Raw genomic sequence first — 27,816 nt, forward strand, 5'->3', positions numbered from 1 at the left:
CAGTGGAGTTTCGGCCAAAGTAGGTTTATAAGGTCGTCGTTCATACTTCTCGCACCGACAAGTTTCGCAAAGCAGAACAAATCTTCTGACGCTTTTCTTCATATTTGGAAAATAATATTCTCTGCATAATTGGGCTAAATTTTCTGGAATACCTCTATGTGCGCGAGTATGAATTCTTTCGATAACGTCATTCTGTTCTTCCGCGGTTCGTTGATCAGTTAAAATTTTCTGACTTATTTTGATGCGAAATGTTTTACATCTGCTAAAATAATTGCGATAAACTATTTGCAGTGTATTAATTATTGTTTCGTCGCACATTATGCAGTTTACTCTTTTTGGATCTAAATATTCCTTGAAAATATTATAAATTATAGCAACTGAGAAATTAGCACGTGTCACTATTCTTCTATGAACTCTGGGAAACACTTGTTCGTATTCGGTTTTATCTTCCGGTCCGGTTTTTAAAATCAGTTGGTTTGAAAAGTAGTTAATAGGGTGCAATGTCATACTTATAAACTCACCGTCGTCCGTATCGGCTGAATGGCAAGTAGCGTCGTCGGACGAATTTTCGAGTTCATTAGCATTCAACTCACTTGTTTTAATACGGGACAGTCCGTCGGCTACGATGTTTTGCTTACCGGGGCGATATTTCACCTCATAATCGAATTCTTCTAGGCGGAGGCGCCATCTAATCATTTTGTCATTTGGATCTTTGAGGCTAAATATGTAGGTCAACGGTTTGTGATCGGTAAATAGGGTGAATTTTTTTCCAAACAAATAGGGTCTAAAATATTTGCAGGCCCAGAAGATAGCAAGTAATTCCTTTTCTATTACTGAATATTTCTCCTCCGTCCTCGTCAGAGTCCTTGAAGCGAAAGTAACGGGTCTATCTTTGCCTATAGGTCCTTGCGATAATACGGCACCTATAGCGAAATTGCTAGCATCCGTTGTTAGAATAAACGGTTTGCTGAAATCGGGGTATTGTAAAACGTGGCTACTTGTTAGTAGTGTTTTACATTTATTGAAGGTCATAATGAAATCTTCGGAATGTTTAATTTCCTCGCCTTTGCGCAGTTGGGTCGTAAGTGGTTTTACGATTTTTGCAAAGTCCTTGATAAATCTCCTGTAATATCCGATAGTACCTAAAAATCCTCTAAGTTCTGTTTCGGACTTTGGTAATGGCCAGTTTTTTATGGCTATGATTTTATCGGGGTTTGGCTTCACTCCTTCGGACGTGACAACATGTCCAAGAAAAGCTACTTCCTTTCTCAAGAATTCTGACTTATCAAGTTGCACTTGAAGATTAAATTTCTGTAGTGCGTCAAAGACTTTTTTAAGATTAAGAAGGTGTTCCTGGAGTGAGGTAGAGAAGATGATTATATCATCCATATACACAAGGCAAACGGTTCCAATTAATTCTCTTGAAACGTTGTCCATCACTCTTTGAAAGGTAGATGGTGCGTTTTTTAATCCAAAAGGCATTCTAACGTATTCATATTTCCCATGATCTACCGAAAATGCGGTTTTCGGTATATCTTTTGTTTCGACTTCGATGTGGTGGAACCCAGAAGTGAGATCGAGAGTTGAAAAATAATTACATCTACCGAGTTTATCAAGTATTTCGGTGATGTTAGGCATTGGGTATTTGTCGTCTACAGTTTACTACAAGTCGCCATTTCTTTTGTCCTGATGCGTCTGCTTTTTTTGGCACTACCCATATAGGAGATGACCATGGAGAATTTGAGGGTCTGATGATTCCTTGATCAAGCATCTCTCTTATCTGTTTTTGTACTTCGTCTCGGAGGTGATAGGGGTAGCGATAACTTTTTGAGTGGATTGGCATATTGTCTTGGGTTTCAATACTGTGTTTCACGGCATTAGTAAAACTTAACGTTCTTGGTTTCAAATGGAAAATGGATTGGTATTGAGCAATCAATTTGGTAAGATTTTTCTTCTCTTCGGTATTCAAATGGTCGAGGCGTAATTGTTCGAAAAGTCTGGTTTCGTCGGGATTGGGTTCATTTGGGGAGGAATAGCCGGTTTCATAGTTATTAATATCGATTTCGACGGCGGGCAGATTCAATTCGACAGGATTATTTGCTAGATTAGAAATCATAATGGTAGCTTTCGAATTTTCGGCTGTGTATATGCCGGAATGAAGAAGAATTTTGTTTTGTAGTATATAATTTTTGGATAAAAGAAAATCACCAAAGTTTTTAAGAACTTGCAATTCTATAGGTTTCGTTTCATGTGCATTTAATTGGATTCTTGTTGAGGATGGATATTTTTTTAACATAGTTATTTTTGTGGTTCCTAGTTTTAATTCGTTAGAGCTAGTGAGAATTTCGGCTTTAAGTTGTCTAAGAGCTCCGTAGCCTATTAGTCCGTCGAAGTAAGGATGAAAATCGAAAACATTGAAAGTCAGCTTGTTTGATTGAATGTTCGGGAAGGGATTAAATTCTACAAATTTGTCTATTTTGTGGGAGCCTGACACATTTCGAACTTTTACTGGGTGTGTGATTCTGCATCTATTTAAATTGACGTGATTTGTACTGATGTAGTTTTTGTTTGCACCAGTATCGATTCAAAATTTAAGTTTTCCCTTAGACGTTCCTATTTCTACATATGGAATGAAGTTATTTATGTTGCTAGCTGAGTTGCGGTGTCCAGATGAAAATTTAAGTCGTCTTCTGTTACGTCTGTATTTCCATTTGGTTCTGTTTGATGGTCTGGAATTGCGTCAGCGTCTTGGGTTGAATTTTCGGTCACATCGGGATATTGGCTATCAGAATATTGGCTATGGTAGTAATTATAGTCGTTGTACTGATTGTACTCATTATGCTCATTCTGGTCGTCTTCCACCACTTGATAGTTAGGGCGGTTCATATAGTTTATGTTTCTTGAACGGAGAGATCTGTCAACATCCATTGGCTCGGCTCTTGGTATGGGATTTGGTTGTGGTGTGCGATAAGGTGGGAAATTGGGTTGGAATTTTGGTGAGTGGAATGGCTGTTGTGAGTTGTTTTGTTGAAAATATTGTTGCTGCTGGTTATTTGGTGGAAAATATGATTGGCGATTTGGTTGGGGGTTGAACTGTCGGTATGGTTGAAAATCATTTATTGGTCGTGGGTTTCCTTGGTTTAGCATTGGCTTATTAAATTGTGGTCTATATTGGGGAAAAGTCTGATAAGTTTTTACGTGTTGTTGGGGTTGTCGGAGAATATTCGGTTGTGGAGGTGGTCGAGAATTATTGTTGAGAAACATATTTCTTGGAGTTAACACAGGTTTCGGTTGATTTTTGCCAACGTCATAAATGCCAGTTTTTCTAGCGATTTTATTCGCTTTTTCTATCGCATGCTGAAAAGCTTGATTTAGCGTGGTTGGCTGCATTAGCCCGACATGTGTTGCATATGGTTCGTCTAGACCATCAATAAATTTTTCTAAGCATAGTTTGTCCACAAAACGCACAATTTCCGCCGGTTTCTCCCATTCTTGGCTAGTCTGAATGTGCGTTGAGATACCGGTAAAGCAGTCCCTAATGCTAGAGTAAAAGTCATTCACAGAAAATCGTTCTTGTTTGAGCGAGAATAATTTTTGCAAAAGAGTTGATAATTCGCACTTATCTCCGTATAACAGAGTAAGCTGTGCTTTGATGCTTGGCCAATCCAATGGTATCCCATTAGATGCTAACATATCGCCAGCCTCACCAACGATCTTATTACGAATTTCTTGAAGCCACAATTGGTAGATGTCTGTGGTTTTGAGAGAATCGAAATGGTTCAGGATTCGTTCTACTGATTGAGTCCAAGTGCTCAATTGATGAGCACAGCCCGAGTATTGCGGGAGGCCTTTTATAATGTCAGGCACTCTGCCGCACGCGAAATCATTTTTATCTCGGGTGTGGTATCGTGCAGTTCTGGCGTCTCAGCCATCTGAATTTGTAATTGAGCAATTTCTTGCTCGCGATTCTCCAGCTTCTGCAGCACTTCTTGCAACTGTGCTTGCATTTGGGAGACTTGGTTTTGCCCCTGATGAGTTAAATGAGAAAGCTGCTGTTCTTTCTCATGCAGTTTTTGAGCAAGAACATTCAGTTCCCGCTGAAATTGTTCCATTTGCATTTCCGACATGTTTCTGTTGTCGTCGAATTTATTCGTGCGTTTCATAAGCACGTAAACTTTTTTATGTTAATCTTAACTTCGTCAATCTATTCAAATTATTTTAAAACTTTTTGTTAATTTATCGTTCGCGACGCACGTTATTTGGTACGTTAGAGAACTTCTTAATTTATTTTAATCGCGGCACTATATTTCTTCGTACGTTAAAACTTCTCGAGATATTAAATTCTTAATTTATTGGATTTACGGCACTGTATTTTTCTTTTCTTAAAAACGATAAACTTCCTAATTGCTTGTTTCCGCAACACTGTATTTTTATACGTTTAACCTTTTTATTAATAACTTGCATTCACGACACTAATTTCTTTGTTTTTATTTTTAATATTCAGAAACTTAAACTACGCTTACCTTATAATTAGCGATATTCTCTCGCTTTCTGGTTCGGCGGATTTTTAACACTGTCTCCAACACAAATCACGCGATATTCACTCGCGGACGCTAAGTTGCGGATGGTAGAACTGCGTTTTTTAAAATCCGCGCCGACTGCGCCACTTAACTTACTTTATGCTACGGATACGTTTTTAAAAAATAACTACACGACTTCACTGCTAAAACTAGACTGACTTTATTGAGGATAATTTTAATTGTTCTGGCCCTACACACTTGGTTAATCTGCTGACCTCGCATTCCTGGTAGTGTCTCCATGTGGCGATGGTTCGGTGGTCGAAGTCTGTCCATGTGGCGATGGTTCGGTGGTCGAAGTCTGCACCTTTGCTGATGAAAGCAGAACAGGTGCCGGTCACGTTAACGGGTTGTTGCCAATCGACATACTTCCAGCCGGGCTTTGGTTGCTTCCGCTGACGCTGCTGCACGTGGTGCGTTGAGGTGCGAAGTTAGTTGCGTTGTTAACTTATATATATATATATATATATATATATATATATATATATATATATATATATATATATATATATTTATATTTATATATATATATATATATATATATATATATATATATATATATATATATATATATATATATATATATATATATATATATATATATATGTGTATATACATATATATATATATATATATATATATATATATATATATATATATATATATATATGTATATATATATATATATATATATATATATATATATATATATATATATATATATATATATATATATATATATATATATATATATATATATATATATATATATATATATATATATATATATATATATATATATATATATATATATATATATATATATATATATATATATATATATATATATATATATATATATATATATATTGTTTTGTTTCAGGTGGAGGGGAAATTTGCATCCAAACCCCTGAGGTGACCAACCTCAGGGAGTGTGGGGTTGGTTTGAATCAGTGACCGGACCCACTAAAACCCCTCCAGTCTCCAGCCCATAATACTCCCCGGGACCACCGCTAGGTATTGCTTCGGGGAGCGGCTTTTGTGCTCTGTGCACCCTCTTGGTTCTTTAGGTATCATTGCTAACTTAGCTAACTAACCTGGAGACTGGCCGTTAGCTAGCACTGGCGTGTCGGTGGTCAACCTGTCGCCTGTTTTGCAATTCTAAAACTATTTGAGAGGCGGCTGTACAAACCGCCCTCCAAATGTTTGGGTCTTTACACATCCTCCGAACTAGGTTGTCCGGAGTGGTGTCTTGCCCGCTCACTACCATCATGTCGCTCCGCGCATGCACAAAACGAGGGCACACGAAGAAGACATGCTCAGCAGTTTCTTCCGCATCCGCGCACTCGGGACACATGGGGGACCCCGCATGCCCGAATCTGTGTAGATACTGCCTGAAGCAACCATGACCTGACAGAATCTGTGTCAAGTGAAAGTTAACTTCTCCATGGCGCCTCCCGACCCATCCGGATACGTCCGGAATAAGTCGATGCGTCCATCTACCCTTTACGGAATTGGACCATTCCTGCTGCCATCTGATCATCGAGAATGACCTTCTGGTGCCTCGTATACCCCTTGTGTCACGTTGATCGAAGCATTCTACGTCCTCCTTAATGGCTATGCTGATAGGCATCATGCCGGACAGGACGCAGATTGCGTCGTATTACACTGTACGGTACGCGCTCACAACCCTCAGGCACATGAGCCTGTAGGTACTTTCCAGTTTACGACGATGACTGTTGGTACCTAACGCTTTGGACCACGCTGGCCCACCATACCTAAGTATGGACGAAACCACTCTGGCGAGAAGTTTACGCTTGCTGCCATATACCGCTGAGCTATTGGACATCATTCGAGATAGTCCTGCAGCGGCCGTTGAAGCCCTCTTACAGGCATAGTCGACGTGACTCTTAAATGTGAGCTTATCGTCAACCATAACCCCCAAGAGCTTCAAGGAACGCCTTGAGGTAATGGTGCAGTCACCGACTCTGACCACCGCCTGTTGCTCTAATTTGCGGTTGTTCACAACCGTAACCTCCGTTTTATGGTGCGCTAACTCCAGTTTCCTAGAGTGCATCCAGTCTTCGACCTTGCGTATGCAGTGCGCGGCCGTCAACTCGACCTCTTCGATCGACTCGCCGTAGGCCTCTAGCGTGATGTCGTCTGCGAAGCCGACGATCACAACCCCTACAGGGAACTTTAGTTTCAACACCCCGTCATACATGACATTCCACAACACCGGGCCCAGGATGGAACCTTGCGGTACCCCTGCGGTGATTGGGACGCACTTCTGACCCTCCTCCGTGTTGTAAACTAGTACCCGATTCTGGAAATAATTTTCCAAAATCTTGTACAACGACACCGGTACGTGGACGCTCCTAAGCGCGAGCGCTATGGAGTCCCAACTGGCGCTATTGAATGCATTCTTCACGTCAAGCGTGACGATTGCGCAATAGCGAATGCCCCAACTCTTACGCTGGAGTGCTACCTCTGCCGTCTTGGTGACGGAGAGAATAGCATCCAGCGTGGATCTACCTTTCCGGAAGCCGAACTGGTTACTTGCCAGACCGTTTACACCCTCTGTGTACTTCACCAGTCTGTTGAGGATAATCCTCTCAAGCACCTTGCCCGTAGTGTCCAGCAGACAGATAGGTCTGTATGCCGATGGGTCCCCTGGCGGTTTCCCAGCCTTCGGCAACAGCACCAATCTCTGTCGCTTCCACCTGTCCGGAAAGAGGCAGTCATCCAGGCACTTCTGCATGACTGCTCGAAATAGATCGGGGGCCACTTTCATGGCCGTCCTGATGGCCAAGTTCGGGATTCCATCCGGTCCCGGTGCCTTGCTCACCTTTAGGGAGTTGGCGATCACGATGAGTTCCTCATTCGTAACCCTTACCTCCTCCACAACCTCTGCACGGCTGCCGTCTCTCACGGATTGGATGCCCGGCAGGTTGGCCGACCATCCCTGGTCTGTGTCTGAGATACTGGAACGTCGGACGTGAGACTCAGCAACCGGAGGCCAAGGATTTGGCTCGTGTCGTGGAAAGAGTCCCTCGATGATACGCTCCAGCATCGCTGGTGATCGTTCTGCAGGCGCCAACACGCCTTTGGTCTTCGCCATTACGACTCTGTAGGCGTTGCCCCACGGATTCGTATTGGCACTCGCGCATAGCCTATCGAAGCAGGCCCTTTTGCTCGCCTTTATCGCACTTTTAAGCGCCGATCTTGCAGATCCGAATACTACACGGCGCTCTACCCTCTGTGCATCGGTACGTGCACGTTGCAACATCCGTCTTGCACGGAGGCACGCGCTACGGAGGTCCGCTATCGCGTCGGTCCACCAGTATACCGGTGACTTACCATTCCTAGGTTGGCGGGTCCTAGGCATGGTGGCGTCGCACGCCCGCGATAATGTGGCAACTAATTGGTCAGCACTCGGGCGGAGCCAACTGCCCCCCTCGCGCTCTCTTCTCATTGCTTCTGCAAATACCTCGGCATCGAAATGCGATGTCTTCCACCCGCGGACGGTCGGAGTATTGGCTCTACCCGTCGCCTGCCGCCTCACGTTCTGGACTACGCTATAGCAGACCGACTGGTGGTCACTATAGGTGTAGCCATCGTCTACCCTCCAGTTCACGATCAGTCCTGGGCTGGAGAACGTCACGTCGATGATCGACTCCGCACCATTTCTGCTGAATGTACACTTGGTTCCAACGTTGGCCAGATCTAGGTTGAGCTTTGCCAAAGCTTCCAACAAGATATGACCCCTCCGGCTCGTGCGGCGGCTTCCCCACTCAACAGCCCAAGCGTTGAAGTCGCCCGCCACTACTAAGGGTGTTAGTCCCGTCAGCTCCATAGATAACAAATCGACCATCTGGGTGAACCTTTCGATAGACCAACGCGGCGGAGCATAACAACTGCAGTAGAACACTCCGTCCACCTTGGCAACCGCGTATCCTTCATTTGAGGTTGACACAACCTCCTGAACCGGGAACTTGCTGGTCGTGCATATGGCCGCCGTACTGGACTTATCTGCAACCCAATTACCGTTTCCGGGAGGGATGCAGTAGGGGTCCGATACGATTGCGATGTCCGACCGCGACTCAGACGCTGCTTGGTATAGCAGCTGCTGTGCCGCATAGCAATGGTTCAGGTTCAATTGTGTCACCCTCACGCCCGTGGTTTCGTGGCCGCCTTACCGGCTGGGCACCGTGGTCCTCCCATAAAGTGCTTGGCGTCCCGTTTTCCAGTACATACCAAGCACTTGGGAGGCTCCCCGCAGTCTTTAGCTTTATGGCCAGCACCACCACAACGCCTACATAACTGGCTCCTATCCTCCCTCGAAACACCTGAAGCAAACGTCCGGCTGCTGGAGTATGCTCAGGGGACATACTGACCAGCCAACTTCAGGGCCAGAGTTGCATCGGCCGATTCAAGCCGGAAAGTGGCCACCTGGGTCCCCGCTGGACCCTTCCGGAGGCGAATTACCTCAGTGGCTACTTCCACTCCGCACTTCTCCTTGAGGGCCTGTGCAATATCGCACCTCTCGGTGATTTCATCCAGGTTTTTGAGCTGGAGAGTCACCTCTGAGGTGAGTGCCCGAATTTGCACATCTTTCCCGAGGACCTGCTCGGCTACCGTCTTGTAGGCAGCGCCCTTGTTTTTAGCATCCTTACGAAGCTCAAGGATCATCTCGCCGGTGCGAGAACGGCGGATGGTCCGCACATCCGCTCCCAGATCCTTGAGCTGGGTTTCGCCTCTCATTTTCTTCAAGACTTCGGAGTACTTGGACCCATCCGTCTTGAGTATGAGGGCGTCGCCCCTGCTTCGCGCCTTCTTTCCCATTTTTGGACGATTTGTCGCCTTCTCGTCGTTGCGCTTGCTGTCTTTTTGGCGCTTCCTTCCTCCCACGGTAACCCAAGGGTTTCCCGTAGCTGCCACTTCGGCAGACTTTTCGGCGGACTTGGAGGCCGTTGGTGTGCTGTCTCGCGGGCTTAGCACAACCAACCGTTTCTTGCTGTTCTCGGGTGCTTCCCCCGGAGACTGCCTTGCTCTTTTTGCGGCTGACCCGGAAGCGCAAACCGCTGCAAACGTGCAGGTGTCCGTTTGGACCGACTTCGTCGCCCTTCCGGTCACCTCCGTTGCATTCTTCTCTGCAGCCACCGCTCTTGCCTTGAGCTCGGCGTGCTCCTTCTTCGCAGCATCGACGGAGGACCGAAGCATGTAGAGAGCCTGCTTCAGGTACTTCGTCGTGTTGGTGCGACTTTTCGCAAACTCGATTATGGCATCGAGCTGCTCCGACAGCGCTACTACCTTCGGTAGCGTGTCTCGCTGTCTTCCGACCGCCTTTATCAACAGTGGACCAGCCACTGCGATGTCTTGCGTCGATCCGGTAGGCGTACTGCCTTTGCCGTCTTCGCAGGCGTCCTTTACTGCATCCATCTCCGCCTTTCTCGGCGGAGACCTCTGGATGCCTCCTCGTGCAAACGGGTTTTTCAACCCATCTGCGCCCAATTGTTGATCTTCATTATTTTCATTGTTCATTTTTGTTAAGTGGGTCCCCCTTCCAGCCGCTATCCTTATCCATACTGGAGTGGTCGCCTATCTGGTCCCATGGTAGTCTATGCCGAAGCAGTGAGGCCATGGCTAGGGGCGGCTGCCATAGCGCTATATGAGCAACTATGACACCCCCGACCGGCGCAAGTCAGGAAAGGACATCTGATCCCACTCCTGCCCGGTTCCCACCGGGCAATGAATTTGGAACGTACTGGAAGGCCTGCCAGGTTTTACGGGACGGAGACCCCTGCACCGGTTGTTGTCTCGCCGTTTCAAGCCGTTGTCACACGACCTTACTAAGGGAGCTCGGCGCAGGTGCCAGCCCAGAATCGTAGTACGAAAACAAAATCCGACTCTTATCATATGACGTTGCGACCAGTTGCCGTAATTGGGAACTTACTGGCATCAATCCCAATGGGCGAATTAGTGCATTTGGGTGGTGGGAGCGGCACTATTCGCTCCGTCAGAGCTGCTTCCGGATAATGTGGCTTTTGCGAGAATTCGGCGGCCCAATGCCTGAGTCTCACCACAACCTAGGCTAGCTCTCGCTGATGGTCCGGGACTTGCAGTTGCTTGCAGTGAGCACTTCCGTGGCCTACGGTAATCGCCAAATACCGACCCGTGGTGGCATACAGCTCTGCCAATACATATATATATATATATATATATATATATATATATATATATATATATATATATATATATATATATATATATATATATATATATATATATATATATATATATATATATATATATATATATATATATATAATATATATATATATATATATATATATATATATATATATATATATATATATATATATATATATATATATATATATATATATATATATATATAAATATATATATATATATATATATATATATATATATATATATATATATATATATATATATATATATATATATATATATATATATATATATATATATATATATATATATATATTTATCATTACAAACATTTCCCCCCTATTAAAAAAAATAAAATTGGCGTTCTAGTTACGACATATTCGGTTCCAGACCTGCTGTCGGTTTAATCAGTCTGTTCTGTGGTATTGCCGTTATTGTCTTATCTGAAGCATGACGTAATGAACACACCATGGTTGAGAGCAAACATGAAGTTTACAAATAAAAATGAACCATATTTTGTCATGTATCGTTTCTCGTGAAATAAAATTATTTTTATATTAAGTTTATCGGATAAGATCGTCAAGCGTTTAATTTTAATTTCCTTCATTATTCCAGTCTAAAGTCTCATCTCCAACTGCCAGCGGCGCTAGCGTGACCATAACAAATCCCTTCTTATCGTCACCTTCAGCGACAAAACGCAATGTCGACGATTTATTTGGGGGAGACGCTAATACACAGTCATCTGAAATTGAATCAAAGGCTTCCGATGACTTGCTTCAACTAGGCAATCCATTTGCGGATATGTTTGGAACATCGCAATCAGCGCAACCGGTAACAATGACCACAGCTGCGAACAGCATGTGGATAAGCAATGGTAGTGTAATTGCAAAGGTACTATTGAGGTTGCTTTTTTATGATTGATAATCATTTCAGGTATTAATGGAAGTTCCACTGCAGCGATACCACCCAGCACAGCTAACACGTTCGTGTCGGATAGCAATTTCTCTTCTGTATTTGGTAATACAGACCCAGTTGGTAAGACAATCTTTAGCGAAAGCATTGCTTTGTTCATAAATCTAATATGTTGAAGCGCACTTCCATCTGTTTTCTTATTGTTTCTAACCCTCAACTCTATTTTTTTATAAAGCATAAGTGTTCACTGATTTGAATCTCAAAAGAAGACGCATGTTAGCTATAATTTTAGACTGAATCATTTTGTTTATATTTTTTTGCATTTTTCTCGATCACAAGACTTCTTTTTCAAAATTTTCGCCATAAACCCTAAAAAATCTTAAACTCTACATAGATACACAACAAGCTGGAATCCAGAATAAACAACAGTGTTATTATCATAACACATTATCATAATGAGCAGTTGTTAATGAAATATGCTATATTAATTAATTTTTTTGAAATTTGCTTTATTACGTCCAAAGTCGCTCTTCGTCTGCACATCAAAAAAACTTTATGTCGAATCGAATCGGAATTGCCTCCATCGCTTATGATAGAAAATTCCAGAATATTCCACGCAAATTGAATTGATATTGCACATAATTTCTAAACAAAATCGTGGTTTACATCAGAAGCAACTGAAAATTAAATGATAAAATATTTTACGTTACTTGTAATATTTTTTTTGTGTTCGAACGTGCTTAAACCGTTGGCATTCTAACTAACCTTCCGAATGATGCAAATGCTTGAGCTTATTTCGTTTTTTTTTTTGGAAAAAAAACCCACATATTCAAACGAAACAGTTTGATTCTAATATAATACTAAAGACGAAGGAGCTTTTTACCTTTGTTAGGTTCCTTAACAATAACATTACGATATGAAGTAAGACGCTTATTAAAAGCTCAACAGGACGATTGACAGACTTTTCTGTAAATAAAACTAAATCTACTGAAGTCGACAAAATCGGTTGAGTTGATTGATCACTAGTGAACAATCGATTATATCTGTAGATGTCTAGACAAATAAAATCATGTCCAAACCACGCCATACACTGAATGATATATTTGAAACACGACACGACGTGTATTATAACACCACTTAGTGTTAGACAGGGCGACGATTGAAACACCGGTACCGGAAATATAACACTGACACAGGCACCGGTGTTTCGGTAGCCGCCCTGCGTGCCGTAGATTCAACACTAACATTAAATGGTAGCTGCAAAACACGCTGTGTCGTGTTTCTATGCAAAAACTGCATCCGGGCAGCACACCATGATTAGTTGAAATCAGATTTTGAGCAAAACCTGATTTGTTCGGTATATTAGTCAGATAATTAGCTGCACTCGATCCTGTGTGCTTAGTGGTATTTACCAACTTTCAACATTTCAATGAGACTTCATTTACATGAAGTGAAGTAAAGATATTTGAAAACGTTATTTCTCATTACCGTGCAGACGGTGTAACACACAAATGAACAAAGAGTGAGGCTTATAGCAAACTTATAGCAACCTAACTTCTGTCGAAACTCTTCTTTATTTGCTCAATTTTGACCCAGTATTGACCTAGCGTGCTGCCCAAAGCGTACTGTAAAATTGGTCAGCTTCAACCCGCCACCGCACGTGCTTAATTCGTAAACAATCATCTAGTATCTCCTTCTTACTTGCGTCGTAAATTGCGATGTCGTTTCTTTATTCCTCGTCAGATTTGCCCGACACATTGGAATTAAGAAATTCGATATAAGTGAGCTTATAAATGCTCCAAGTGTGCAAAGTAAACAATCTTATGCGTAGGGTTTCAAACTACTTCGATAGGTTTTCTACAGCATTGTGTACAGTGGGATGAGCGAACGGCTCACGAGCCGGTTGTATTAACCGGTTCTTAGAAAAGAGCGAACGAATGAGCAGTTCACGGAAATAAACCACGGTTTTTGGAGCGCTCCAACACTTATAGTTCGCCAACACGAGCTGTCAACGCACGTAAATCATTCAAATCATTGTGTTCATTTGAATCGGTTAGCCGCTCACAGAGAAGACCTGTTTTGTCCACCGCTACTAAATACTTTTCCGAAGACTGCTTCTTTTAATCGCACAGCTTGAAACACAAAGTAAAGCTTTTTACTAAATCGCTGCTTGTGGTGAATGCGAGGTAATTTTTATCATAAATTAAGTAAAATTTGACTCACTTTAGTCAAAACTGGATCTACCCTAAATAACTAGAGTAACATGTCACGGAGCTTATTTAAAATCTTTTAAGGGGTGATAGAGAACCCTATTTTAAGAAAAAAAAACCTTCTACGCATATGGCCAAAATTTAACTACTGCAGAGTTATCCCCTTTTCAATTTTCGGTTATGTTTGCTTTAAGGAGGTCTAGCACAATAAGTGTGATAGCTAGCTCAATTATGTTGGTTTCGTTGGATAGCTGAGTAAATTTTGTAATCAAGAGTGTTTTAAAAAACGTCGAATTGGAGAGAAAAAGAAGCACTTAGAAACAAATGTGAAATCAAATGTTATTTGAGAGCTAAGCTTGCAATTTTCACTTTAAATTGTGTGATAAACATGGGTTTTGTTGTTAAGTAAATTGAACATCGAAACTAACTAAATAAAACATTCTACTCTACAAGTTGTTCTTTGACACCAAGCATCTAGCTCTTTCAGTTTAGCTGCTATTTTATTTTAAAAGTAATAAGCTGCCTTCATTTAGTGTTTTAGTTTAAGTTTTAGTTAAACACTAAGATTCACAATTTTCTGCTCTACTGTATTTACGTAGACGCGTCGTTGGATGAAAGCGCAGCTTTTTGCTTTTAAAGTGAAATAGTAGCTAAATTAAAAGAGTTAGATACTACACATAGAAAATAAAATTTGCAAATGGGATGGGTTACGAGTTCCTTTACGTAACCCGGAACCAATATCCCACATCATGGAAGATGACAAAAAAATTTGTTCCATTTTAGTTCCTTTTTACTAGCTCTCCACGTTATCAATAAAAAACAATTCCAAAACTAGTACAGTTTGAATCGCGTTGGATATGCGGACCGAACAACAAAATGAACGGTCACTTAAAAATGAGTAAAACAGAAAAATATACTGAGTAATAGTTATTCAGTTTTGCTAATCATTGTTTCTCATTTTTCGACATTTAGATTGTAAAATACGAAACTGAGTCGCTTTTACTCAATTTAGAGTAAAATTGAACAAGTGTGTAGTGAGGGAAGTGTTTTGTTCGATATTCGATATTTTATATGCAGCTTAGATTATAGAGTTATATCATCCATACCAAATGACCTTTTGTTCAATATCGGTCATTTTCGATTTGAATGAATGATTGCGCACGTATTTGGTTCAACAAACTAAGTATTTTTCACATATGGAGGATTTCCTTAAACCCAAGAATAATTTACTAGAAGGGCATATGCATTTGAGCACATCTGTTCACCTGAAGAACCAAATACGAGACAAAATCTCTTTATTTTAAGTATCGGCATTTAGCGGTGAAGAGGACGCATTTTACACTCGAAATTCTATTACGCTTATATTCCATTCATTCAGCAAAAGGACTGTATGAGCTCTCGCCGCTTTTCCGCCGAGAGAATCTTTTGTTCTCCCCGGTACTGGTATAGCGAGGGGTGCCTTTTCATGATAATCGTACAGTACCACCCGCATACGTGCAACGGTTTTTATGCAGATATATTTTTAATGAATTTCATTGTTGCCCAAGTTGAAAACTGAATATCTTGACTAACGACAATCATTATTTTACATTGTACCCAATGTCGTAAGCAGTGCTGTGTATAGCGCGTCTGATATGCAATACTCGCAATGTTAGGTATAAAAACGGTACTTCTTCTCGTACCGTTTTTATACCTAACATTGCGAGTATTGCATATCAGACGCGCTATACACAGCACTGCTTACGACATTGGGTACAATGTTGTCGTAGGTCGAGAAATTCGGTTTCCAAGTCCAACGAAAATATTAAAGTAAATCAACTAACAGGTAAATATAGTTTCAACAGTCGCGAGGTGTACGATCCAAGAACATTTGTTAAACAATGTTTGAATGGTTGAAAGATTTTTAGTTTAATTTGTTCTATTGACGTTGATTGTGAATTGCTACTAAATTTCCGCTTTAAAGATCTCTTGAATGCGGTCCTGTCTTAACTTGATTTTGATAGATTCAACTATTCAAGATCACCTTTTTGCCTGGTCATTGAAACAAAAAAGTTTTTTTGTGCATGTTCAAACTATTGGAGCCAAACTATTGTTCGAACGATGCACTGTAAAATCAATGTAGGATGGAACAGCAAAAAATGAATGCGAAAGCTTGGGCACCGATTTGCTGCAGAGTTTTGCATATCTGCTCTGTGATTTGAGCTTAGGTTTTATTCAAAGCGTTGTAGCTTGTATGCTGCTTGTGTAGCTGTAAGTTGCATAGAATTTTTTTCTGAGAATGAATTTTAGGGTACTGTTGAAAATATTGCAGGGTAAGGCCCATAAATCGCTCACTTTATTTAAGACAAACTGCACACAAACTTTCATCAAAGATATTCCTTATTTTCGGCTCGGTGTAAGTTATTTTAGAATCAGAATATGAAAGCGGTCAATCAAAAGTTCAAAATGCAATATTATAAATTTTCAGTATTTACTGTATTACTGTATTCTGTATACGCCATTTAAGAAAATTACTCATGAGTCTTAATAAGTTATGGTTATGTTCACATTCACGGAGATATTTTTCCGTGAATGGAATAATTCAATAAACGGTGGTAACTTTTGACTTTTTTCAAATAGCGCCGCAATATTCGGAAGAGTTTAGTATGAAATGCATTTTTCCCTGTCAGAATTGAATGAGGTTCAATGTCATTGAAAATATAATGAATTCGCAAAAACTTGAGTGTGTTTTTTTAGAATATGTGTTAATTAATCACTATTATCATTAATTCGGGTGGTCCAGTAGTTTTTTTTTTTAACATTTCACTACAGTATTGAAAACTTGATTGCTTGTTGTCGAATAAAGTTTAAAAGAAAACCTTGCGGTATCCATGTTTGTACATGTTTTCGAGTAGAAAGTTTTCTGTGTGCTTGTCACTTATACCAATAAAAAAATTCATTCCCATTGAAGTGTCTAACTGAATATTTTCGACGAAGGTTGTTAAAATGTAAAATGAAAATCTTCTTATGTATTCAAAAAGTTATGTAAATTAATAAAAAGTCATTTTTTGGCTTTCCTTGAGCTGTTTTCATCAGCCACTGTTATTAGAGTGACAAATACGTAAATTACAATAGGCTTTCGATTAATTGCATTATTCAATTGCTGCAGCTATATATATATGTATATATATATATATATATATATATATATATATATATATATATATATATATATATATATATATATATATATATATATATATATATATATATATATATATATATATATATATATATATATATATATATATATATATATATAATATATATATATATATATATATATATATATATATATATATATATATATATATATATATATATATATATATATATAAATATATATATATATATATATATATATATATATATATATATATATATATATATATATTTATATATATATATATATATATATATATATATATATATATATATATATATAAAAATATATATATATATATATATATATATATATATATATATATATATATATATATATATATATATATATATATATGTATATATATATATATATATATATATATATATATATATATATATATATATATATATATATATATATATATATATATATATATATATATGTATATATATATATATATATATATATATATATATATATATATATATATATATATATATATATATATATATATATATATATATATATATATATATATATATATATACATATATATATATATATATATATATATATATATATATATATATATATATATATATATATATATATATATATATATATATACATACATACATTTTTTTTTTATTTTTATTTTTTTTCACAATCAAGCTTCACTATATTATTCGAATGATAGAAAGGTTTTTTTCTAGTTGGTGGCACAATAGAAACACGTTTTTTTTTACAAAAAACTGTAAAAAATATTAGAGACACCCCGCTTTTGATTAATATGCACTGTAGTTGAATGAGTACACTGGTTATAATTGATGGTGTTATTCTTCTGATTTATGTGATTGCTAGACATCACATTGCGATACTTGTTAGCGTAAGAAAAAAAATACGCTCGATCGCTGCAAATATAACATTAAAATTTTTCATATGATTTATGAAAACTTATTTCGAAACTGTCGTGCAATTACCGTCGTCAATCTTAAATTGCATTATAAAATCTATGAACGTTATTGCAATTAGCAATGGAAGGTTGTGAAATGTTGAACTCGAGAATATTGGATTCCGCTCTGGTAGAAAAGACGTAATTTGTAGTATAGCTTGAATTGACTCAATTGTTGGGTATTATTAATCTAAACAAATCCGAATACATTTTATCGTTTGCAAGCAGCGCTGGATAGCTCCGTGCCGAATCCGTTTTTAATTGATGAGTTGGATGGTGGTAGCCAGCAACAGTTTGCACCAGCGCAAATACAACCACAACAGCAAAAAATGCCAGGTGATAACACCCATGGAGGGATTACTTCTAGTTGTTCTACTAGCGCACATAGACCTGGACCACCAATGCGTCCACCGCCGCCACAAAGTGTGTGCCCGCAATTGATCTCGTCGCCAGCACATCAACAAACTCCGCCAAAAAGCGCTTTCGATGATTTGAATGAATCTATTCGGTTTGCAATGGAAGGTTCTCCTTCCAAACAAGCCTCTAATGCTGACGGTAAACAAATATCGTCCATCGTACAAGAATCGAGTGGCGTTGCGGAGGCAGTTGGTGGTTCACAGCACATGGCACCTCAGCAACAAACGTATATGTCTACTTCATCAGCAGCAAACCAGTCATTGATTGGAGGTCCACTAGCTTAAATCATGTTATGTTGTTTGTCTTTTCTGCTTAATCTGTTTTGTATGCTTTTGTTGGTACATTCATCATTATTTGGCCCACTTTCGTCAATACAAGTATTTTCATTTGTTTTGTATTTTTTATTCATAATAATTTTCAAAAGAATCAAATGTGGTAAACCAAAAAATGCCGGTTTTTGATTATTTTTTTTTCGAAGAACCATACCAGAAAACAATGTATAGCTTTATTGTGTAGCTTTTACAATTCTGCTTTAAATGTTCTGAGCATATTCATCTTGAACAACTGTTAAACATAGTAAATTATACAAAGCATTAACAGTGATGATTACTGAAGTAATTATTACCCATGATGTGATTTTTATTTGAACATTAGATTTGAGAATTTTATATATTTTAGATATTTTCCGGCCTTTTCAAAGTTCTCCTACATTTTATGGACCCATTTTGCGATAAACTTAATTATGAACAAAAAGTATCTCTGTATTACAATAATGTATTAAATCGAACGAAAGTATTTACAAACGACTTTTAAAACAATATTGACTACAATATTGTTACTTTTTTTAATTTTTTATTGCCTAATGGCGATCCTTTTATCGACTATCACGAGTAATTATAATTACAAACAATCATTTTACTCGTAAAAAATAAACATATCATCATTAAAGAGAAACTATAAGTCGGTTTCTGTGCAAAACGTATGCTCGATTCTGTTTGTTATTTATATAAAACTTATGACGCCATCCAACTCCGAACAAGTAATTAAAATGTTGAACTTGCATAGTAAAGTTTAAATCGTGAACTTTCTAATATATTTGATATTCGTTTCATAATCCTAAATTTTTACTAAAATTATCATTTCTATCTTGTTGAACCAAATTGAATTACCGGTACCAGAAAATACCAGAAATGTGAAATAGACCAAATATGTTTGATAGAAACTATCCAGAACAATTGTATAAAGATCATTTTTGCTATTTGTTGTAATGATATTGTTTAAATTTGCTAATTGGGGACTTACATAATTTATGCTAAAATAAATTACTACATAGAACTATCTGTCAGAACGGGGTGTCTTTGGTCGCTTTTTACTTTTATTATTGAAAAAGCGTGTAAACTTCTAGTAGTGCAAACCAACACCAATCTAATTTTCATTATCAGTCTTAGATCTATATTTTCATATAATAAATTTCTTATTTATGCAGTATGAACAATTCTTTACCTCTTTATTTACCTTGAGGCAAAATTCCTACTAGAGTCGACCATGGAGAGTTCCGAATACATATGCATATCTCTCGAAGGCCGAACCAAAGGTTCATTTACTACTTAACAAATGTTGACGCTGCTGCAGTTTCTGCCGAAATAGGTCCCCAATTCCATATGTAGAGTAAAGTATGTGCACGCATACCAAAATATGTACATGAATCCTTTTTTTTGACAAACAGTAATTGGATACATGACCGAAATAAAATGCAACCCTAACGCACTATCTTTCTTATAATTGTGCTGTGCAGTATTGAAATAAAATTGTTGACAACATTTATCATAGTTGTTATCCATTTCACTCCTATTTTTAGGTTCACCTTATATTAGAATAGCATTCTAGATCACTGTGTTATATGCTGTATTGTTTTCATATATCTACAATACTGAGACTTTTCTATAATAACCGCAATTCAACTGATCAAAGATCCCCGTCTTAAGTTTTTTCTTTCATTACCAAATTTTTTTGGAACTATTGTTTCAACTGTATACTGATTTAGCGGCACGTTTTTCGCAATTACCATGCATTTGGTTTGTAAAATTTGATTCAATATTATTAACAAATTAATTGCTCAACTATTCGCTTGTTGCAAATAATTGTATTATGAACTAGTTTTGCATTAGCGTGTTTCAATTCAATATGCCCGGATAGGCCTTACAGTAATTTTCAATTGATTTATCTGAATTATTTTACAGTTTTGTTTTGAATTTTAAGAAAATCCCGTCGCAGTTAACACAATTATATTGTACTTACTGGTTCTACTCTCGTTAAACGCTTAAATATTAATCTCGGTAGTATAATAACTATTGTCCTATTACAATAGTAATTTTTCTTTCGTTGAAATAATTTCGAAATGAAAAATTAAAATACGTATACCTTCATACATTCTGGATATTATTTTCTTGGTTTTGACAGAGTAGCAGCCAAATTTCATTCATATGTTACGGGTAAAGAAACTAATTTGATGATGTATAAATGTCAATTCATTATAGCATTTCTTTCATAATAAAGGCTTTTCTTGTTACGTTTTTGCTATCATATTATTTCATAATGTTTGATGTTGCGAAGTAAGGAGCATAATTTATGTTGAGCAACATTATATCCTGCTTATCGCTGAAAACCTTGTATCATGTTCGTGATGTACAATAAACCATACTAGCTAATATGTTATTGCATCGAAAATAATGATACTCTGTTTTCTCTATCAAAAACAAAATCATTTGTACATTATTATCATTGATTCTATTAATTGTTCGTTGGCTTCTAATTTCCGTTCCATAAGTTCTATCGCTTATATTATACTATAGTTAATGATGTATCTAACCATGGTTTTATTTATCCCGTTATCTTTACATTATTTATGTTCCATTCTTTTGGATATTGATATCATGTATTCTTATAATGTAACTAAAATACTCATTGGACGAAATGAAATAATGCAAACCGGTGTAAACGATAAAAAATCGTACACTTGCAAACATAATCACCGTGGTTTCGGAACACATACACATGTACACATGCACATACGCGTATTTCACTTCCGCAAATAAATATGGAATCGCGCATAAAAGGATTCGATGCGTTGGGTGATGTACTAAAACCTGGCAACATTGGTTACACTGGTCAAATCCAATCCGCCGCAGGAGTAAATTTTGCTTCACAACCAACCGCACTTGCAGGTGGCTCAATACAGGCGCCAACAAATCAGCAACCAGGAAAAGTTCTTACCGGAGATCTGGACAGTTCACTGGCATCACTGGCGGAAAGCTTATCAATCAACAAGGGATCTTCTTCTCAAATCAAGTGAGTAATGTTTTGATTATATAAATGTTAAATACTGATTATGCATTACTTTTTATAAACACCACGGTATGAGTATAAAATTTCAGACAAAAATATTTTTGCTTTGTTATATTTAAAACTGAATATGAAATCGCGTAAATCATTACGCTGGATTGTTACCATTCTACCTATATTTGTTCCATGTTACTTATTTTGAGCTCTATGCTCAATCATCATGAGGAATTTGTTTAAGAATAGCATTGTTTCGCAATAGATAGTAGTTTGCCAAGAAACAAATTAAATATTTGTGGTAATATAGTTTCCACTGCCATCGATAACGTTCACGACCGACACATGTGAGTAGTCTGCTGTTACAATTTTCGCGGTAGCTACATTATACAACATGGAACGTAAAGGTACAGATGGGGTGTTGTTGATGATTCTTGTCACAGATGATCAATTGAGTTTAAGAAGCATTGAGAGAAAATTTCAATTTATGTAAGTGAGAAGAAGAGAAAATGTCAGAGTTTTTCTGCAGTTGACTGCCGTGCCGATGAACCCTTTTTCCATTTTTCAAGGAAATGGTTGTGTCATCACAGAACAATAACTTTGTGCATCCTGGAATCAAGTCAGGTTGACATCTGCTCTGACAGAAAATCTATCAGAGTTTAAATTTTGGTAACATATTCAGGTCTATAACTTTTTAAATAGTTTTGAAAATTTCCAGATTTGTTAGCTCGTATGATACTAGTAACGCTGAGCAATTTCTGTGTGGAGCCAAATTACCTATATTTTTTAATTGAGCACCCGTGTGATACTTTGCACACGGATAAATTTTTTATTAAAGGTTAAGTTTTAAAAAAATAGTAGGAGGGTGGTATCCAAGACACTACCGCATAGTTGACGTAGGACTACACTGCCGCTCCAAGCATAAATGTCCCAGCGTCCATAAGGTTTGCACAGAATATGGGACAGTTATGCTTGGAGCGGCAGTACAAAAGTTTTATATTTCCTTTTGAAGCTCTGTTTGATTCGAGCTCGTTTTGCCAAAATCGAGCGGTTACATTCAATGATTTTTGGGTGTTTTCTTGATTTATTTCAACCAATTCAAGCTCTACATCCTCCAAAGGAAAGGTATTTTGTTTTTTTTTGTTACCGAAGCGGATAACCGGAATCGGAGATATCATTGGAATATGTTCCGGCAATATAATGATCATGATCAAAGCAGTACTATGTTTCTAATTACTCGGGTGGTAATATCAAGTATCTAGGTCGTCAGCCTAAATTCATCAAGCGACACCTCAAACGACTTGGAACGAAAACTAGTTCATTGGTGGCCATTTCTGCTACTAAGGCTCGTGGAAAAACGGCGATAACGAATTACAGTTTTTAGTAGAAAATGCATATTTACAGAAAATTTAAAATTGACATTGAATTTTATGAACATGTTAACATTCAATTCAGGTCAATTTTAACATTTCATCAGTATGCAAATTCAATCAGAAAAAAATTTAATCAGTTTCAAGATACCAAAGAACAACGAAGATATTTGGAAGTCATAATATGTCTGTTATCTTCATAAATAAACCGGGCTAGAGTGATGCACAAGCCTTAGTAAATATTGTTTGCATAGTGTTGTTCAATTAAAAATAAGGCTTAGAAAGTAATATTTTCTTGTAGATTTTATTGCAGAAAAAAATTTAATTGAAAAATACAAATACAAATGTCGCTTTTTTAATATCAATGTGAAATGATTTTGGTCTTCCTCTATACGGCCAACGCGGGATGCAACTAGGATTGTCATATTGAACCAAATTCATTTAGCTAGTAAAATATAATCATCAGTACAGCTCGTTTAACTACCTGTTCAAAAATCTGTATGGAGCATTTTGGTTTTCTATTGTCTCTTAAGTACCCTATATTTAGTTTTTTATTAAATCTGAGAAAAACAGAGTGTAGAATTCAAAAATAAACAACGCATTTTATCTGTACAATGCACCAAATTTATATACCCTGCTATCTGCCTCTAATCATATTGAACTCTGATATTTGCTACTAAACGAAACAAGAAGAAGAAGAAGACAATTCAAACGGCAATTCGATTGCGTTCCAGGTCGCGTTAACCCAACACGCCGCACTGTGTGTCGACAGCGGCAATGTAGTTTTCACTCGGCTTGACTGCACACAAATGAATATCGAGCTCTTCTGCACTGATAGACGACGAGTGACCAGCGCTCTATTCATACATTGCTCGGTGCAGTACTATTGCCTGTGGCAGCATGTTTTCCTTCAAGACATCAGTTTTAATAACATTCTAACAGCAGATCGTTAAATTGTCTGATAGTAGACGTGGTTACAAACTTTCCGAAAAAGCTTCACCTTCAAGACATCAAAAGAGTCTAGGTTCATGGAAGCAAACATTAGTTGACCTATTGGGACGGGGAGATTCTGTCGATTTTTTTTTGCCACGATATCACAGCAGGCAGTTGGTGTCTACTCATGAAGTCTGTGTCAGGAGTACTCGCATGTGATTGGTACATTGTTCGTGAAAATTCGACCCTGAAACTTTTATGAAATTTTCACTGTTTAACAATGAAATGATGATGATAACTGAAGAATCACAAAACTGTCCATCATTTTACCAATCCAACGACATATTGTTTATTGTGATCCATCATGTGGTTACATCAGTATTAACGTTTGAAATCTTTCATTTCAACGTTACAGCTTGGTTTTAGTTTCCACAGAATGTATCTCTATATAGTGCGGTTAGACGTAGTCCTACGTCAAAAATTCAATTCCAGTACTTTTCAAAATAATTATATTCTAATGATTTAAAAAGATTTGTTTTTTTTTTTTTAATTTTGGTAAATATATCGAATCGCCAAAAGTATGCAACACGCCATTAGTCAGTTATTGCCTAAGCGAGAAAATTTATTTCCAATTTAATAACCGTATATTTTTTCCCACTGACGTAGGTTAAAAAATTCCTTTAGGAATAAGCAAATCTGATTGTTAGAATAACACTGTCTTTGTAATGGGCTTAGGTTAGATTTAAACAATTTCATTATAATAATTATTTCAATATAAGATAGGTAATCACTTACGTTTAGTATTTGTTCTTCGTACAATATATAGAAATGAGCATGTTCGTGCTTGACCTCGTTTCCTATTGTTTTTACTAAAGGCCTAGAGGTAAAGTTTGGCTGAAAGAATTTCCGTCGATCTGGCAGCCATTCTAGAACAACATTGCAAAAAATAAAAGTCATGATTTTTATGATTACATGACTACTCAGATTTGCAGTTTCATAGTTTTTTGTTTCAATTTGTTTTGCTGTATATAGTAATGAAAAAATGAAGTGCTGTTTTCTGTTTTGTTCAAATCGAATATCACGAAATTTAGAAAACATAAGCTTTTATCGATTCCCCACCAATAATGTGAATTACCAGAAGATTTTTTAGTAACAGAAACGACACGTCTTTGCAGCGTAAGTTTGGCGTTTTGAAAATACCAATCCAAATAAAGAAATGTTTTGCAGTTCCACTTTAATCTCGATGATTTATACTTCGGAGAATGGAAAAGCACTGAAAGTTACCGGGACCTGTGTAAAAGAGTGTGGCTCAAGTGGCAAGTGAGACATCGGATAATATGTCGATTGATTACGGTCACTCCGAACAAGCTACCCAATGTTCGTTCGAAATTTCAACAGCCGTAGTGAGTCAGAATCTCATCCAGTTGTCAACAGTGAGGAAAAACAAAATTAAAAATTAATCAGAAGCAAAAAATCAGAGACAATAGAAGGGAGGTCTATGGCGTTATGATTTTTGTAACCATTTAAAAAATAAATTATCGTAAAATTTTTTGTTACCATCGAGTTTCATCTCTAGATTTTTCGCATTTTGTTATTGTTAAATCACAATACTTCCCATCTACTAAGACAAATATGACATGTCAAACCTTCTTATGTTCGATTGGAACGAGTTTTGACATTTCGATTGGAAATTTTCAGTGACAGTCGTACAATCTTTAACTCTAGGGTTTTAGTCATTGCTGGCCACAGCAGTTGACAGCTCGGGAAGCAGGGTTGATTTGAATGTCAGCATATTAAGATGCTAGCATGAAAGGTTCGTAACTTTCTGCAGGGGTGTGACACCAGTATTAATTTATTCGAACTTGAAATGGTCAATTAATGAGAATCTGATTAAAATAGCAAAAAAAACTGCAAGGAGTTTTTCGATAAGAATCATATATGAACTCGTCTCGCAAAGGGTGGCTAAACAAAGAGCAGACCGGTAGTTTATTCAGCGAAATTGACATTCTAAAGGGATTTATTTTTTATTTGCTTCATATTCGTCCTATTTGGCCGAATAATTCAAGTCATTATTTGGCGAACCGAGCAGTCGGCAATTTCCAAAATTGGCCTTTATTCGACCCGGATTTCCGACGCATTTTTAATGTTCAGATCATTTGGCATAGAAACGCTTTATAGTGGACTGGCCATGGTGAAATCCAAACTGTTCAACTGAAAAAATTGGGAAAATAAACAATTTTGAAGCAGTTATTGAACAGGCTGCTAGAAGCTGCTTAAAATAGGGTTTCTACCTGATAATGTTGACTGGCAGCATGCGTTACTGTGATTTCGCACATACTGTGTTGCTTCAGCGATGTAACAGCTATATAACGGGTCACGGTGCTCCCGCAGACCATTATTATAAAAAAATGCACCAAAGGATCTGAGTTCAACATTTGATTCGTTATGACGTCCTGAATCTCTGGTCAAAATTTCAAAATCGTCGTACGGTACATTTTTGAGTAATGCCCTTTTGAAGGTCGTAACGTACAAAAAGTAATATAAAAACGTCGAAACACATTGTTTAGCAAGTTTTTCAACCACCATTTCATAATAGCTCCCAAAACATTTTCTTCACATGCGAATTATTATATTTCATAACATTTAAAATTGGTGGAAAAATTTATTCGAAAATCTCACAGTGCACAGTGGTCTAAACTAAAAAAAAATCGTGATCGTCTTAGATTTGGCTGCAAAAAAATTAATTTTATGTATTCAATGTCTTCAGCTAAATCGTTCCATAGAACAAGGCCCTACTTTTGACGTTTTCGGCTTTTCGATCAACCCACCTAACAGTTAGATAAAAAAATAATGTTTTTCTAATCTTCAATATATCACATTGTTACCTTCAGCAAGGTTGTAGAAAAATTTAAAAGGAAAAAATTGCTGAATACAACGCGATGTCCTATCTGTCGTTGGAAACGTCAAAATAGAGTTTTTTATGGAACACCCCTCCTTAAAATCAGTTTTGCGTGTTTCTTGTGGAGTAAGAGACTTGAAAAAAACCAAATTTTAAGTTGTCACCCCCAGAAATCAACACATCTCTTTCTACACCACTTGTACTAGACCAATAATGATGAGTCAATCCTTATTAACAAAACGAAAAAACAAACATTCATAGCATATTTGATCGCCCGTGTGTTGCTCGCCAAAATCAGCTGAAATTACACAAAGAACCGTCAAAATGGTGCCTAGGAGTAGCAAGCCTTTTCCAGTGTACAATTTCTGGTGATCTTTCTTTTCACTGGTCAATAACGTAGCTGGCCACGCCCTATGCAGATCAATAGAGGAAGGGATATCGGGAGTGTTAGTTTAATACTTGTTGCTACTAGAGACCGAGGAATCCTCTACATCATCCATAAATATCAAAGGGAGGAATTAGTTTTAGTGGAAAGGAATTGATTTGGATCCATCGAGGTTGATGGAGCGATCTTTTCTACACAAATTCGCGCACGATATAGTTACTTTTCGGTCTCTGGGCAACCGGCCACCAGGACACGATTTAAATAGAAGCGCCACGATCGCTGTATCGGCATACAGGAGAATTGAAGTTTCTAGTTATCTACGGCAACCTACCAATCGTTAACAGTCTGTATCACACCAAACTTCGCGATTCATCCCGTAAACTTTTTAAATTTACCTAGAAATG

General features: G+C 37.6%; 1 protein-coding gene across 9 annotated transcripts in view; it reads left to right on the top strand.

Moving 5' to 3' along the window:
- LOC129720821 (phosphatidylinositol-binding clathrin assembly protein LAP) overlaps positions 1 to 27,816 on the top strand; it is a 79,300-nt gene that overhangs the window by 38,647 nt on the left and 12,837 nt on the right. For 4 of the 9 annotated variants that reach the window (XM_055672619.1, XM_055672621.1, XM_055672620.1 and 1 more), the window contains 4 exons: positions 11,409 to 11,667; positions 11,727 to 11,828; positions 18,301 to 18,408; positions 21,606 to 21,837. In XM_055672619.1, the coding sequence (XP_055528594.1) occupies positions 11,409 to 11,667; positions 11,727 to 11,828; positions 18,301 to 18,408; positions 21,606 to 21,837 (701 nt within the window). The remainder of the gene's footprint in view (positions 1 to 11,408; positions 11,668 to 11,726; positions 11,829 to 18,300; positions 18,409 to 21,605; positions 21,838 to 27,816) is intronic. The other 5 variants (XM_055672623.1, XM_055672628.1, XM_055672626.1 and 2 more) reach the window with 3 other exon arrangements.

This window comes from Wyeomyia smithii, chromosome 2, assembly GCF_029784165.1.
Source record: "Wyeomyia smithii strain HCP4-BCI-WySm-NY-G18 chromosome 2, ASM2978416v1, whole genome shotgun sequence".
Lineage (NCBI taxonomy): Eukaryota > Metazoa > Arthropoda > Insecta > Diptera > Culicidae > Wyeomyia > Wyeomyia smithii.